The sequence below is a fragment of the Macaca mulatta genome, chromosome 12 (assembly GCF_049350105.2).
Source record: "Macaca mulatta isolate MMU2019108-1 chromosome 12, T2T-MMU8v2.0, whole genome shotgun sequence".
NCBI lineage: Eukaryota > Metazoa > Chordata > Mammalia > Primates > Cercopithecidae > Macaca > Macaca mulatta.
This window is the reverse complement of record NC_133417.1, coordinates 85,935,677-85,952,533: the sequence shown is the minus strand read 5'-3', so window position 1 is coordinate 85,952,533 and position 16,857 is coordinate 85,935,677. Positions and strand designations below refer to the sequence as shown.

At 34.6% G+C, this 16,857-nt stretch overlaps 1 protein-coding gene across 2 annotated transcripts in view; it reads right to left on the bottom strand.

Annotated features, from left to right (window-relative positions):
• Positions 1-1,902: 1,902 nt before the first annotated feature.
• The window catches only part of UBE2E3 (ubiquitin conjugating enzyme E2 E3), an 82,892-nt gene continuing 67,937 nt past the window's right edge, over positions 1,903-16,857 (bottom strand). Inside the window, exons 4-6 of one of the 2 annotated variants that reach the window (XM_015110366.3) lie at positions 7,166-7,298; positions 4,184-4,331; positions 1,903-2,537 (exon numbers count right to left, since the gene is read on the bottom strand). In XM_015110366.3, the coding sequence (XP_014965852.1) occupies positions 2,440-2,537; positions 4,184-4,331; positions 7,166-7,298 (379 nt within the window). In that variant the 3' untranslated portion in view covers positions 1,903-2,439. The remainder of the gene's footprint in view (positions 2,538-4,183; positions 4,332-7,165; positions 7,299-16,857) is intronic. The other variant, NM_001257571.1, reaches the window with a different exon arrangement.

The following is a 16,857-nucleotide window of genomic DNA, read 5'->3' as shown; positions in this document are numbered from 1 at the left end:
ACTTGTGTATGTGTACATACATATATGTGTGTGTGCGCGCACGTGTTCAATATAAAGTTGTGACGTTATAAACAAAAACTCTTTGCCTAGTGGGAAAGCATGAAGGTGCAGGGGGAGAGGAAGTATCGTATTGGCTGTGTAATATAGAACAAGTTATTTAAACTTGTCTATGTACACTGTCAACTGTCAACTAAGGATCATCAGTGTCTGCTCTCCTAAAGCTCTTTAGGTGTCTCAAATGAGATAAGGCACATCAGTGACTGAACAGTGCCCTGGCATGCAGTGGCTCTCATGTCATAGATTGATCTATTCATTAGAACACCAAGATACTACTAGTCCACTTCAGAGAGTAGCCTGTTCCCTAAAAGAAAAAGCAGGACAAGCACAACAAAATTTACAAGATTAAATTTACTGAGTTTGAGGGTGAATAGAGAAGAGGGAAATTATCTAATCGACTCTTCTGTCTCATATATAAACAAACTAAAACTCAGAGTTAAAGTGTCTTATTTAAGGCCACAGTGGTAGTTTGTGGAAGAGCTGCAAATATTTTAAGTAACCAATTCCCTCCACTTTATCCGAAACCAGTATGGACACAGCCAACAAGTAAGCAAAATAGGTTGGCAGTGGTAACTAGGCTTACAGTAACTAAAAGAAGTCTAATCATAGCATCCCCAAACATCCTAACATTCAGTATGATTTAAGTTTTTCTACCACCAAGAGACAAGTTTATTACTCTAAGACGTAGAATATACAATTTGGGCAGTGGAGGAAAAACTACTTTCTACAGCTCACCCATGGTTGATAAAAACCCTTACAACTTAAAAACCGGTCTCCACTTTCATCACATTGACTTGGACTCCATTATAAACTATTAGTTAGGTTTTTACAGAGGTCAAAGTGTGAATTCTTCAAAATAGTCCCTTGGTATGGTGTTCCTCTGTAATAAAGTTGGGGGGTAGGGAGTTCAAGTGAAAAACAGATATGTACGTGTAATTTTAATTTTACTCTGCTATAAGACTTCTACTGACAAATAGGAGTCTGCTACTCTAGTGACACACACAACTACACGTTTGACTTTATCTTGAAGCATTTTTTATGTTAATATTTTCACTCTATACATTTTTAAGATGATACTTCATTTCCATATTGAGGACTGGAGAAGACACCTGCCCCATAAACCACAACCTTGGCTACATGACCAGAGATGATTACCTTAGTCATAGGGAAACAAAACAAAACAAACCACACACAATGATACTCTGTTTAGCAAATCTAAATATTGCAAAGTAATTCTAACTTTCAAGAAATCTAACACTTCACAATTACAACTAGGAAGAAGAAATTTAACCTTCTAAAAACCTTACAATTTGGTATTTTACCAATTGAGAAATATCACATTGTACACTAACACAGTTCTAGTCTACCTTCAAGGCAGACAAAGATTTCTGTGTTCAACTGTGCCTCTGGCTGTATTTGCTGGCCACCTGCCATAGTAAGAATGGTAATACACACCACGAAAATTCAAGACCAGGATTAGAAGTAAAAAGTACACTAGCTACCACATCAAAGTTACCATCTAACAATACTGCCCAATGCTGAACAACATGTTCCATAAGATATTACCAGACGCATTTTGACTTAAGCATCATATTACCAAAATACAGCTCTATGTGTTTGAGACTAATGGGTTAAAATCCACTTTTGATTATTTACGGTCATTCTTTCAGTAACAAAGGAAAAAATCTCTACACATTTAATAGGACTTTAAATGTTTTCAATTTAAGAATTGGTTTATTTGTGCTAGTCTTTAGTAATCTTCATAGACGCATTTTTATTTCATCAACAATCATCTCAGACACACCTTCTAACAAGACTGACGTAAAATATTACGACAGGAAACTATGCCTTCAGGAGCATGTTTATTGTGTTTGAGATGATACATCAGGTGCTCTCTGAGCTACAAAGGGTAAAAGGAAATCCTCTCATTACAAACTGACAAAGGTAAAAGGTAAAACATTTTTCACAACAGCATGAACCACATACTCAGAAATAGATCTGGGTTTAATACAAATGACATAATTCCTAGTCATCTACAGCTACTTTTATAACTTCATACAGATAATGAATTAGGCTAAAATGCACTATAATATTTGGTAGACTTCAGGACCAGTATCCTTAGTACATCACAAAATACATTTTGATATCCCAAAGAAGCAAGACTTGCAAGTAGGCGTTTTAAACATAACTAATCTACAGCTACAAAGTTCTACTCTTGATAGCATTTACCTTTTTGGGGAGTCTCCCAGGCTCCAAAGGATAAAAGCAGAGTAGAATCAGTATAACATATACACAGAAGTCCGTATTGTAAAGGCTATAAAGATTTGCAGCACAGTGAGAAGATGCCTTCTGCTCCTTCACACTGCATACAAATTATGTGAATTATGTTGCGTATCTCTTGGTCCACTGTCTGGCTATCCTGTCGTGTTCTGCTCTGTTGGTCAAATACTGAGTGGCTATGCTTCCAACCAGAGGATCCGCTGGAAAAGTGGAAAGAACATTAAAAGCTATTTTGTGGTATCTTCTTCAAGGTATAGTTCTAATATTCTATTAAAATGAAATGCTTACTTTTCCGCAGTATCTTCACATATAATAGCTAGATTTTCAAAAGAAAAAATTTAAAGTAACATGATCATATGTGTATTTTAATATTCAAGTTAGGAAAGCCCCCTTCAGCAAAACAACAACAACAACAACAACAACAAATTTTGAGCTATATACAAAAATAGTTAGATTTGACTTTTATGAAAGATACAGGTCTTTAATATACAAAAAACTATTTTATAATTTTGGCCTTTCATTCAACAATGGAAGTATAGTAGGAGGTTATATTTCTGCTTATGAATAGTTCAAAAATGGCAAGTTTTAAATAAAACCCCAGTCTTACGATACCATGCTATTTCAAATACAATGCTTCCTTCATTCTGTGCCTGATATGACTCTAATCACTATCTATATTTCCACTTGAAACCTTACTTGCCATTTTGTTTTAAGTAGAATTCTGAACTAGAGAGTGAACCTGATATAAATTTTTATCATAATGTTTAAAAAGAAAAAAATATGTACATATGGTACAATATTTGAACTGTACCAAACCATAGCCAGTAAAAAAAACTCTCTTCCTTCCTGACTCCAACTACTCAGAAGTTTCTTTCCCTGGCAAACAACTGTTACCCATTTACAACATTACTTTCCAGAGTTCTTAGATGCATTGACAAGCATTTAGAATATTATGTTGTATATATGTATTTTTTCCAGTGCCTTTTATACTTAATATATCTTGAAGATATTTCCCTATGAGTTCATATAGAGTTTTCACATTCTTTTAAAAAGTTACATCAATTAATGGACACTGAGGTTGTTTCCAATACTCTAATAAATGATACCACAATGAATATCCATCTGTCTCTATCTATTGTATATGTATCTCGGCCAAGCACAAGGTAACAACAGTAACAGTTTTCAGTGACTTATCAAATATTTAGAAAAAGTAAGTCAACATAAAAAAAAATCACATAGCAAAACAAAATGTGTGAAATTTCAGGTCTAAACATCATTTTATCAAGTCAGCTACTCAAGTTTCTGAAGTTCACATGTGGCAGGCATTTTTTAAAGTTATGAATTACACACAAATGATTTTATCTCTGAGTTTATATAATCATAATCTAGTTCAATTCTCATTGGCTATCATTTTAATATTCATTACTACTACACCTAATATAACTAATTAATTCAAAAAGGAAGGGAGAATAAGAAGCCCTCTATTATTAAAGTAGCTGCTTAAAAGCATATCGCAGAATGGAAGGAGCAGGAAAAGGAGGCACTGGTTTCAGAGACATTGGTTTACTCTTGGTAGAAGTAGTCTGTGCACCTAAACAGTTTTAAAAGTAAAGATTCCATTAGTGATGGTGACAAAATAATTATAGAGAGGTATGCCATTAACAAATTAAATGAAGGTATTGAGAAACTTCTGGCCTAGTCTACTTCAAATGGCACTGGTAACTTCCTTACAAACTATTTTACGGAGATCTTCCTATCAATAACATTTACCTCTCAATCTACATTTAAAGCTAACTAAAAAAAAAAAAAAACGCACTGGTTTTTGTGTTAATAAAGATTTGCTTACCAGGGTTGCAGTCTGTCAAAAGGGAACAAATAGACAGCAAAACTTTTGAAATAGTCAAAGCGGGACTCCAGTTGTCTTTAAGGATGTCCAGACAGATGACTCCCTGACTGTTGATGTTGCAGTGATAAATTCTGGTGCGGAAAGTAACCTAAGCACAGTCACATTAAAAACAGAAGGAAAATGAATGCTATATTACCAACTAAAACACTAGAAAAAGATGAAGGGTAATATATCATAGAAGATACTAAATTATCTGACTGGAGCTAACCTTAGATTAGGTTTAATAACAGAATTAAATGGTTTTGACTCAGTTGAAATCTTTATTTTTACCCTGTATAGAAAGAACTAAAGTAAGGAATTGATCAGTTATACTTAAATAACTGATACAGTAATTCTATCTACGTGTGTGGGTACGTGTGTTTGCATCATATACAACTGTGTGTGCACACACACATACAGAAAGACAAAGTGAGGAAGAGAAATATTTTGGTGCCAAAGGTAAGAGGAACTGATGAAGATTTTTTTTAAAACATAAAAGTTACATCAGTTTCTTAGTAGAAAAGATCAGTATCAATTCAGCTAATTTCCTACCAAACGTTAGAAAATACTGGAGGATTTAGAAGAAGGTTGGTAAAATCATTTACACTACCACCTTTCTGTTTCTTAGCCTTTTATTTCTACAGCTGGTTCACTGTCTTGTTAGACTAAAATATTAAAATAAACAAGGTTTTTAGCTACTGGACAAAGGAAACTAATATATCCCTGAAATGTGTGAGAGAAGAAGATAAATCATAAGAACAAACACTGCCAAGTCTCAAAACAATCACAAACACTAATTGGATAGTTAATTCATAATTGGAGTTGCTGAGAAAAAAAAAAAATTTCTGATCATTTGAAACTAGCAGTGCACTGTGGGCACAAAAGTGGAATCTGGGAAAAAAATATTAAATGCTCTCAAAAGTGTCTTTCTGAAAAGAATGCATGATGGGGAGGGGGTGGGGGAGCACCACACTAGTTTAGTGGGGGAGGAAGAGAGAATGCCCTTCCAGAACTGCTCTGACCAATACAGCATATACTAGATGTGCATATACAGCTCTTAAATTGTGGCAAAGTGAATTGAAACAAACTAAAAGTGTTGTAAAATAAATACCAGATTTCAAAGAGTTAGTACCAAAAAGAAAATGTATAAGATTTCATTAACAATACTCTTACAATGATTACATGTTGAAATGACAATATTCTGAATATGTTGGGTTAACTAATATAGTATTAAAATTCTGGTTTTTACGTTTTATGTGGCTAGTAGGACATTTAAAATTATACATGTAGATTTTACTATATTTCCATTAATGCTGTTCTAGAATATAGAAATAATTTATGTTCAGATCACTGACATTACTACTCAATACACATGTGATTTACAAATATATTTTCAGTTATAACTACTGAACAGAGTAGCATTCATGAACGGATTTCTATTAAATATTTATTATCCTTCAAGAAGCTCAACATTTTTTCCAAACTTCAAAAAGATTTAGCATTGTAGAGAAATAATTGTTCCAAATACCAAGATCACACCAGAAATCATTTTTCACTTGTCCAACTACAGATCTTAATAATGGTTAATACTGTATATCTTAGCAACAGAGCGAACTAACACCAAAGAATTAGAAATTTAATATATTGCAATTTCAGCAAAAAACTAACATGCTAAATTTATAATCATTATATTAATCAAAATTATTGGCAAATCATATACAGTACTATATACTGTGAAATTCTTATATTAGTCAATTGCCATTTTCCATTAAAAGGTGTCAGAAAAACTTGAGTCTTTTTCTTCAATTAATCTTCCCCATATGCAAAAATAATTTCAAGATCTTACATTCTGATGGGACCACACGGTTAAAGCACTTTAAACACTAACAGCTGTAACTGAGAGTAAACGGTGTCTGCGGTTTGGGGTAAATACCACTAGATGGAACTCTTGCTACCTTGTTAGATGATTCATTACTGAGAAATAACCCTCTTTTATTCACAAAATAAATCTGTTTATGTGCACATACACACATACACACAGGCTACATAAATTTTAAATGGTATACATTGCAACATAAACTTTATAAAGTATAGAGAACAAAAGTTACCATGTTGGAAAGAAAAACATTTCACCATAGTTAAGGGCTATGGACTTGAAAATATACTTTCCTCTAGTATGTCAGACATCTCTGTAACAAAAGCATAATAATGCTCATACTTAATTCCAATGGTTTTTACCTGCTGACTTGACCATCGTAGAAACAGAAGTTACGGGTGGGAGCCATTCAAGTAACTGTTATGTTTAAGCTTTGCAAAGTTGACGGTCATTACAAGGCACAACTCACCCCGTTCTCTGTTATCCATCTAATTCATACTTCAAATGAACTCAGAGCCAACAAAACTGAGGCATTCTGTTTCCATTACTACATCATACCCACAGAAGGTACAAAATGAGTTTACTAAATATTATTCATTTCCCTCTTCTTGGCTATGAAGTTTTTGCTTATCTATAAAGATAAGGTATTCAGCACAAAATTCACATTATTAAACACTTATTTCTGGAAGCTGTCAGTTTTACTTTTTATCCTAATATCTTCATTAATACCTTAATAGTTAATTAAGGTATTATTAATTAAGGTATTAATGAAGGTTCATAGGATATTTTCCCTCATAAGCATACAATTTATCTGCTTTACTGAGGTGCAAGGTATAGTTTTATTTACAATTAAGAATTAAACTTTCTGCTTATTACAAATTATTTGTGAAAGGAGTCAATTACTTCCAGTTTTAAAATTCTTGATTACATGAAATTTTCCATATCAATCCATGAAAAGCAATGAAATAAAAATAATTGCATCAATACACATTTAAGTTTTAGAATAACCCCAGTTAAATTTAGAGAAGGAGGATTAAATATTAAAGAATGCACTTCTAGCTTCTTACCTTTGGTGGCTTAAATGGATAATCTGATGAAAATGTGATATCCAGAAAAAACACACCACCTTCATATACAGAACCCGGTGGACCAAGTATAGTTGATCTCCATTCATAAATGTTATCTCCTTTAGGCCCAGCACTATTTAAAAGAAATTAAAAATCAGTATGTACATATATTAGCAATTCATGTTAATATCCTAAAACCAGGGAAGTGTTAAAGGTAAATTAGCAATCTAGAGCAGTAAGAAGTGAAATAAGTATAAAAGAAATAAGCCCCAATGTGTTTGCATGTGCATGTGTGTAAGAACTTATTTGGAAATATTACAAACTTACAGAGGAAATGCAAGAAAAGTACAAAGAAAATCGGTATAACTTTACCCAGTCTCCATTAGCATTCTGCTCTGCCCCATTTGCTCCTCTCTCTCCCCGTAACACACACCCCTCTAAACCTGCAAGCATGCATACAGACACGCTTTTTTCTCAGTCATTTGAAAGTTGCACACTTTATGGCCTTTTCCCCATAAACACTTCAGCGTGCATTTCCTAAAAATAATCTCCTATAAATCACAATACAGTTACAATTTCAGTAAATACATGAATACAATTCTTTAAACTGCAATTTGTATTATAATGTTGTCAACTGATTCTGTAATATCCTTTTAAAAAATTAATTTTTCTCCGGATGCAGGACCCAGTCTTGGAACCATGTATTTCCTGTGTCTTTATTCTCCTTTAATATGGGTCCTTTCTGCCTTTAACTTTTGTAACATTAACATTTTTTGCAGAATCTAGTCTTCTTTTTTTAAAAATGCTCATCATTTTGAGCTTTCCATGTTTCCTCATGATTTGACTCATGTAATGCATTTCTGGCTCAAATAGTATGTGATGTGTCCTTCTCATGGTATCACATTTGGAGGCACACAACATCTAGCTGTACCTCATTGGTGATGTTAAGTTTCATCATCCAGACATAGTGCTATCCAATTTTCCTACTGTTTAGTTACCATTTTTTCCCTGCAACCAATAAGCAATCTTTGGACAGACACTTTAAGACCAGGCAAATATCCTGCTTCTCATCAAAATTTCTTCCCAATATTAAGCATCCATTTGTGATCGCTATAGTTTGATCTGTCCCTGCTAAAACTCATGTTGAAATTTGACCCCCAAATGTGGCAATGTTGGGAAGTGTCTGGGTCACAGGGGTAGATCCCTCATGAATAAATTAATGCCCTCCCTCAGGGGTGAGTCCTCACTCTAGCAAAAATGAACTAGTTCCCAAGAGAACTCACTGTTAAAAACAGTGGCTTTCCTTGGTTTCTCTTTCTTCCTTCCTCTCTTGCTTTGTGATCTCTTTGCATTTGATGGTTGCCTTTCCACTGCAAGCTGAAGCAGCCTGAGGCCCTCACCAGATGCAGATGCCCATCAGGTGAACCAAATAAACCTCTTTTCCTTATAACCTACTCAGTCTCAGGTATTCTGTTACAGTAATAAAATCATGATTTTCCAATTCTAGAACTTTCTCTACACTTAACAGTTACCCCTTGAGCCCTTTCTACTGCCTGTACGTATGTACAGAAGTAAGTATTATTGGTATGGTCTCATTTTTTTCCCAATGCTTTGTAAGTCATTACTGCCTTTAATTATTTTGATGCCCAAATTATCGCAGGCTTGGCCAATGGAGAACTCTTTCAAAATGACTCCTATATCCTTGCAACACGTTAGCATTTTTTTTTTTTTAAAGCATTTCCTTCCTTTGGCATAAGGAATCCCATCCTTGGAATCAGCCATTTTTCCAAAGAGCCAGGGTTCCTTTCAATGGGCATGTTGTCAGAAAAACCAAGATCTGAGTCCTAGGTGCTACTAAGTCTCAGTTACATTTTGGTGCATTGTGCTTAATACCATTACTTTATAAAATACAAAGGAGAGATAGTTCAAATAAAATCTAAACTCATAATTACTTGTTGGTAAGACGACTCATATGCCTTAAACTCTCCTCAAATATATTTTACTGCCAGTTGGTAGAAGAGCTTGGATTCCCACACCAAATTCTTAGTTCTTAAATGTGCTCTCTTCCCACTTATCATGCTGTTTGCCATAGGACAAAGTGTACATTTAACTATAGGACAAAGTGTACATTTAACTACTACAGCAGGATAGTAAATAACTTTTCCTATTGTCTCAGAGTAGACTAAGCAGAGAATCTATGGTAGTGTGATTACTTTGCTGTACCCAAAGATACCTAGCTTAGGGCAAGTGAGGGCTAAAATCCAGTCCTAAAATCCAAGTAGTTTTGGCTACCTGTCTGGAGTTAGGGGTCTCTTTTCATTCTCATAGATGTACCATCTGTTAGACAAAACATGGGGCAAGATGGGAAGGCGTCAGGAAGGGACATGAGCAGCTGCAGGGCTGAGTCCACTGTAATTTAAACAAACCATATTAGAGGCTAACAGCTGATTGACACTCTCTCTGCCTCTTTCACTGTCTTGAATCATCCATTTTTCCTTCTCTGGTGAGTGATGCCAACAAGAATCCAACAATGCCATTTCTCCCAACTTTATTATTATTATTTTAAATCTCTATTTCTCTATCCCTTCCAGCTTCCATCTCAATCATCTTTCCTTTACAGCAAAACTCCTTGGAAATGTTATCTACACCTGCTATCTTCAGTTTCTCTCCTCTGTTGTCACTTGAACTCATTCCAAACAGGCATTTCCTCCCATTGCTCCACTGAAACAGCTCTTATCCAAGGTCACCAGTGACCTCATCACTACACCCAATGATCATATCTCAGTCTTCATATTATTTGATTGGTCCAGCAACATTTGATACAGCCAATCACATCATCCTTGAAACACTTTCTCTTTAATTCCCAGAATAACATACTTTGTTAGTTTTCCTACATTTCCTGGCCCCTCCTTCTCACTCTCTATTCCTATTCCTTATCTCCCTAAACTTTAAATATTGCCAGTCCTCCAGAGCTAAGACCTTGCACCTCTTCTCTTTTCTACCTACCTGTACTGTTTTGGTTATCTTATGCAGTTTTATGGCTCCCAATAGCACCAATATGCTCTTAACTTCCACATCTGTAACTGCAGCCTAGATTGTTTTTACTCTGCAAGACTATGTCAAGAGAAGACGACAGGCAACAGTGTTCGAGAAATTATTTGCAAAAGAACTATTATCAAAAATATACAATGAACCATTAAAACTCAAGAAAATGAACAACCTGATTATAAAACGGGCAAAATACCTGAACAGATACCTTACATCAAAGATAAACAGATGGCAAGTAAGCATATGAAAAACTGTTCAACCTAATGTCATTAGGGAATTTCAAGTTAAAACAAGAAAAACATACCACGACACAACTATCAGAATGGCCAAAATCCAAAACACTAACAACAAATGCTGACGAAAATGTGGAGTAACAGGAACTCTCATCCGTTGCTAGTGGAGAATACAAAATGGTACAGGAAATGCAAAATATTTAGATTCATTTTTACGCATCTGGATGTCCACTTTGGAAGACAGTTTGACAATTTTCTTATAAACATAAACATATCTTACCATAAGATCCAGCAATCACACTCCTGGGTATTTACTCAAATGACTGAAAACTTATGTCCACTCAAAATCCTGCATGCAGATGTGAATAGCAGTTTGATTCGTAACTGCCAAATCTTGAAGGTGATCAAGATGTACTTCAGTAGCTGAATGGATATATAAACTGTGGTACCTCCAGACAACAAAATATTATTCAGTGCTAAAAAGAAATGAGCTATCAAGCCATGAAAAGACATGGATGAAACTTAAATGCGTATTACTAAGGAAGACAACCCAATATGAAAAGGCTACATACTGTATGACTCCATCTATATGACATTCTGGAGGCAAAACTACAGAAACAGTAAAAATATCAGTGGTTGCCAGGGGTTAGTGGCGTGTAAGGGATGAAGAGGCATAGCACGGAGGATCTTTAAAGTAGTGAAACTATTCAGTATGGTATGACATGGTGGATATCTCATTATGTATGTGTAACAATCCATAAAATGTACAACATCAAGAGTGAACCGCGATGAAAACTAGGGACTCTGCATGATTTTATTGATTGGAATGTAACAACTATACCATTGTAGTGTGGGACAATAATAGCAGGGGTGATTGTGTGTCTGTGCAGGGGCAGAGAGACAAGGGGTTTTCACTCAATTTTGCTATGAACCTAAAACTCCCCAGAAAAAGCTATTAATTTAAAAAATACAAATAAAGTTTAGAACAAGCAAATATTTATATATTAAAATAAGTCTGTGTTTCTCTAAGTACTGGTTTATAAAAAGATTTACTAACTTTCATAAATGAATATGTTCCAAAAATTTGTTTTGAAATCAGGTATTTTGGAACTTGAAACACATTTTGACCACAGAACTAAGGTGGTTTAAATCCTGGTCCACAAAATTTATTTAAACTATTTATTCCATAACATTAAATAAGGTACTGTGTATCTGCAGTGAAAAATACTGAAAAGTATTGATATATAGTTAGACATTTAAAAAATACATAACCCAGAGTATCTTTAAATTGATCACTCTGGCTCTCAAAGTTCATGTAGTTGGCCAGTATTCACTCTGGCCTCTGATCTTTTCCTACTCTTTCAAACATATGTTTATAAACCAAGGAGAAAAGATGTAAAAATAAGGAAATTCTGGTCACAAAAGAATGAGAGGAAAAGAACAAGATTATTCCTGGAGACTTAAAGGGTGCTGAAATGACTAAGAAATGACTAAGAAGGAACAGCACTGTAAAAGCGACGGCGAGGTGTCCTGTGCACAGAGAGGCACATGGAAAGCCCACCAATAGGCCAGATAAAAGGGAGGTAAGGATAAAAGAAAACCAAGGTAGAAAAGTGACCAGCAAGCATTTCACAGCAGATAGGAAAATGGAAACTCTCCTGGAAAGCAGAGGCAGAAGAAGCAGAACAAAGAAAATAAAACAAGGAATCTACCCCTGGCCTTAAGAGTGGGCACACCTTTTAGCAAAAGTGATTAAGAACTAGGTCTTGATATGATTAGAAACTACAAACTGGGAGGTAAGCAGGAAAGGAGTATTTCTGTGGCTATTACTAGACAATAAAAAGGACTAGCCAATGTTGGTGGTGTTAAATTAATACGTGAAAGTCAGGTGTTCTCAATGATAACTGCACTGTTAACTTTCAGCACTCAACCATTTCCAGATATTTTTAAAATTCAAAATTTCTGAAAAGCAATAAGCATATACCTTAAACAAGTTAACAAAGATATTTAAATGCCACACAGACTCTAGCAAACTTGTCCAACCTGCCTTATTTTGCTGTTATTGTTGTTTTGTTTTATGCTTTTAGCAGCCTAAAGCCATGGTTTTTTTTTTTTTTTTTTTCTTTTTTTGAGATGGAGTCTCACTCTGTCGCCCAGGCTGGAGTGCAATGGCGTGATCTCAGCTCACTGCAAGCTCCGCCTCCCGGTTTTACGCCATTCTCCTGCCTCAGCCTCCCGAGTAGCTGGGACTACAGGCACCCGCCGCCTCGCCCGGCTAGTTTTTTGTATTTTTTAGTAGAGACGGGGTTTCACCGTGTTAGCCAGTATGGTCTCGATCTCCTGACCTCGTGATCTGCCTGTCTCGGCCTCCCAAAGTGCTGGGATTACAGGCTTCAGCCACCGCGCCCGGCCAAGCCATGGTTTTTAGTTTTTCTGTCTCTAGTGATAAAAGAAAAAGAGGATGAGGACGGGGCTTTACTGCCCTAACCGGAAACAGAAACTTCAAGAACCTATGACTGTATTCTTTCCCCTGGACACCCCCGTGAATTATTTTAATTAATTCTTGACATTACCAACATCCTAACTAAACAGGAGAATTAGTTACACCCTAATGACTGTAATTTAAGCATTACAGTTTCTTATAGGATGTGGCTGTGTCAGCCACCTTTCTTTTCTCAACCTTAACAACTAGATAAGATTCACTCAGATTAATAATATGGCTAATGAAAGGAGGCATTTCAGCACCATGATTCAGTCATAATTAAGTTAAATCACATAATTTTATATTGTGCCAAACTATATGGAAATACTTAGTGATTCAGAAACATATCTAGTGTCTGCAGGCTCTATACAAAAAAATTTTATTTGGAAAATGTATTTTTGACTTAAAAACAGAGATACAAAATTTTAGGTATGATGCCATACTGCATAAAAAAGAAGCAGTCTAGAAAACATAGAGCATAGTAATTATAAAACCAGCTCATGTATTCACTCTAAATACATATTTAAAAAGAAATTACATACAAAAAGTTACTCCATTAGGTTGGACTAAGCATTTTAATAGTCATAAGAATTTGCACACATATTCTACTGCAAAAGTATACTTTAGAACTGGTATACTTAAAATGTGTAATATTGAAAATTAAAATCAATCACTATTAATATCACCAAAATAAGCAATAACTGTTCCTAATGTTGATATGACTTTTCCCACAATGAGGTTATCAAGTTAGCATCTCAGTATGAGTAATGGGAGTAGGGGAGATTAGAAAGAGGAGCCCTTAAACTAGACCAATCTTTAGAAAAGACTGGAATGAGTTACGTAATTAAGATTATAAATAAGTTCATTTATAAGTAAGTTCATTACAAACATTTGTAGGTCAGTAAAACACATTTCAGGGATTAAGGTGTGACTCAATAAGCAGACCTGAGTTCTAAGAAGACTATTAATACGAAGATATCCAACCTAGCATTGTTTAAAATAATGAAAAAACTGCATAAAACCATTATGTCTACCAATAAGGAAACAGATAATTACACAGCAATTAAAATGAATGACCTACATTTTCCAGCAAGAGATAGATCTCAAAAATAATGCTCAGTGAAAAAAGTTAAGTTGTAGGATTAAACACGTAATTGAATACCATTTATTCACATTAAAAAAAATATTTAAAAAATCCCACATATTGTTTATGAATGCATACATACACACACAGTGAAAGTATGAAAACATATATAGAAATCATGGACCAAAAATACAGAACAGTTATTGCCTCTGGGCAGGAAGGAAAAAGAATGAGACTGGGAAGAAAGTATGAAGAAACTTCAACTATATATAGTTTTACTTCCTTTAAAAAATATGTTCAAGCTAGAATATATGAAAGGATTATTGGATTATTACTCAAGTCTTACCTACTACTGTACGTTGAAACAAAAAAAGAAGTTTCAAAGCACACCAGAGCTCTATTTTACTGTTAACATAACTCAAGAAAGAAATAACATTTTATGGAGTGCCCACTCTATGCCAAGTGCTTTGTATCACATCTAACTCGATAGTAGTAATCCTGTTCAAGTATTTTTTATCACAATTTCATAGATGAGAAAACGAGCCAGAAAGGTTAAGTGACTTGCTTAGGGTCATATATGCAGCATATGCAGAGCTAAGATTCTCTTCTAAAACGTCTTCATCACAAATTTTAAAGCAATAAATCCATACAAATATTTTTAATTACCCAGCGCCTGCCAAAAATTAAAGGTAAACAGATTCAGAAATAAAGGTATCTAATCATGTACTAAAGGTGATTCTGTAATGGCTTCTACTCTATAGACTTTTAAATGCTTCATATAATTTGGATTATTAATCCTTTGTTCCATCTCTGTTTTAAGTGTCCAAGAGTTCCTCTAAAACTTTAGGATTATATTTCTGAAGAGAATCCTGTTGAACAAAACAGCAGGTGACAAGATGAGTTTTAGAGTCTTTTTATGTTTAGCGCTTAGAATGTGGGGATGGGAGGAAAAACAAAATGATATAAAATTCAAGTTTTGAAAGAGTAGAAGAAAATCCACAAGGTCTCACCTTCAAAACAAATATGGTCATTTGCATTAAAAATCTACACTAGCATGTAACCCTTGCCTGAAACACCTTCAATAACTGTTCAGAAAATAGTGATCAGAGTACTGCCTTGCAAAGAAGTGGATTCTTTTCCTAAAATTTGTATTAAGCAGATTCTGATTCATAAGTTTTTGAACCATCCCTTATCAGCTTCACATCTTTTACATAAATTACTACAAATGCTTGTGTAACTTCTTGGCCCTTTTGTAAATTACTGTGATGCTTGCAAGTATGATTTTTGAAACCTAGTCTTCGTTTCATATATTGAGCGTATGGCAAATAAACGTATTTTTTCTTTCTGTCCAGCCCTAACAACCTTATCACCTGGTCTACAGAATAGTAGTATTTTCATAGTCTCTTCTTTAAAGGAATTAGATTGAACACAAAAATAAAATGGCTGGGTGTGCGTGCTATATACATACATATAAATTCAGTCTGCAAAACCATCTTCATTAAAGAATTAATAACTATTTCTGGCAGAAGTAAAAAAAAATATTTATGGCATCGCCTAAAGGCTTCTATCTGCACAGATAATGCAATAATGCTTTACTGATCTAGTAATTACCATATAGTCTTTCTTCAAAACTGCTACTATAAAGCTTGCGCTTTGTCTATCTTAAGGCCTATTATGACATTCATCATCCAAATGCAGTCAAATCTATTGTGTATAATCAGAAGAAATGCTTTGTAAGAGAAGAATTCTGGTACAGGTATTTTTCATTGCAAAGTACTGTACACTTATATAAACATAGGTGAAAATATTTCTAAAAGTAAAACCATACACAAGGTGAAATAATTAAAAACACACACACACATCCAAGTCCAGTCAGTTAAACAACATTGTAAATAACTACTATGGACCAAGCACTGGGATGCCAGAATAAACTGTGGGTATGGTGAAATTAAACATCAACACCTGTAAGTATATTGTCTTTCACTAATACTGTGGTCACAATTTCACACTTAAATCCCTTGCTTTTTATATTCACATTGATTGTGGTGTATAATATCCGACTTAGCTAAAACACCTACACTCAAAAAGCTGCTCTGTCCAGAAGATCCTTGACTTCTCTGCTAATGATGACATAAAGATACATTTATCCTGTAAAGCTTCTCTATTACCTCAGCTGAAATCTCCAGAAATCTCAACCCACCACTCTTTCTTCTCCTAATCGCCTCTATTCCCTCTCTCAGCTGAGTTCTATCTTCACTGCCCAAGAGAGGGAGAAAAGGTAATCTTAGCAATAAGTTGTTCATTTTAACAACCTTATCAAGGCGGTTGGGGCTTAGGAATATCCTTAGGATGCAGAACAAATTTAATTATATGAAGTACATCAAATGCTAAATGGGCATGTGTGAACTAGACAGAGAATATAGGTGGCTTTTGTAATGTTTTTCTAAAGGAAAGTCATACCTCTATATTGCTTTCCAAACTTCAAAAGCTGTTTATAAGTGAACAGTTATTATTCCTGAGTGTTTTAGAAAGAATTATATTTATTTAGGTTGAAAGCATTTAGGAGTTCACAATTAGGGAAAGCTATAATACAGACAATTAGGGTGAGGGGAGAGAAATAATATAGAAAAATAATTCTACTAACTAACAGGGCAGACCTAGGTATGTGCTAGCAGTTCCAATGATTTTATCTTCCTACTCCTCTTCCCAAGAATTACCTCTTTTTGGTAAATGTGTGAATTTACCAAATTTTATTTATGTAATCTCTATTACAACCAACCAGGAAATGGTATTGCTTATTAATCCATACTGTACCTTGTGAACCTATGAATTTGCTTTGAAATAA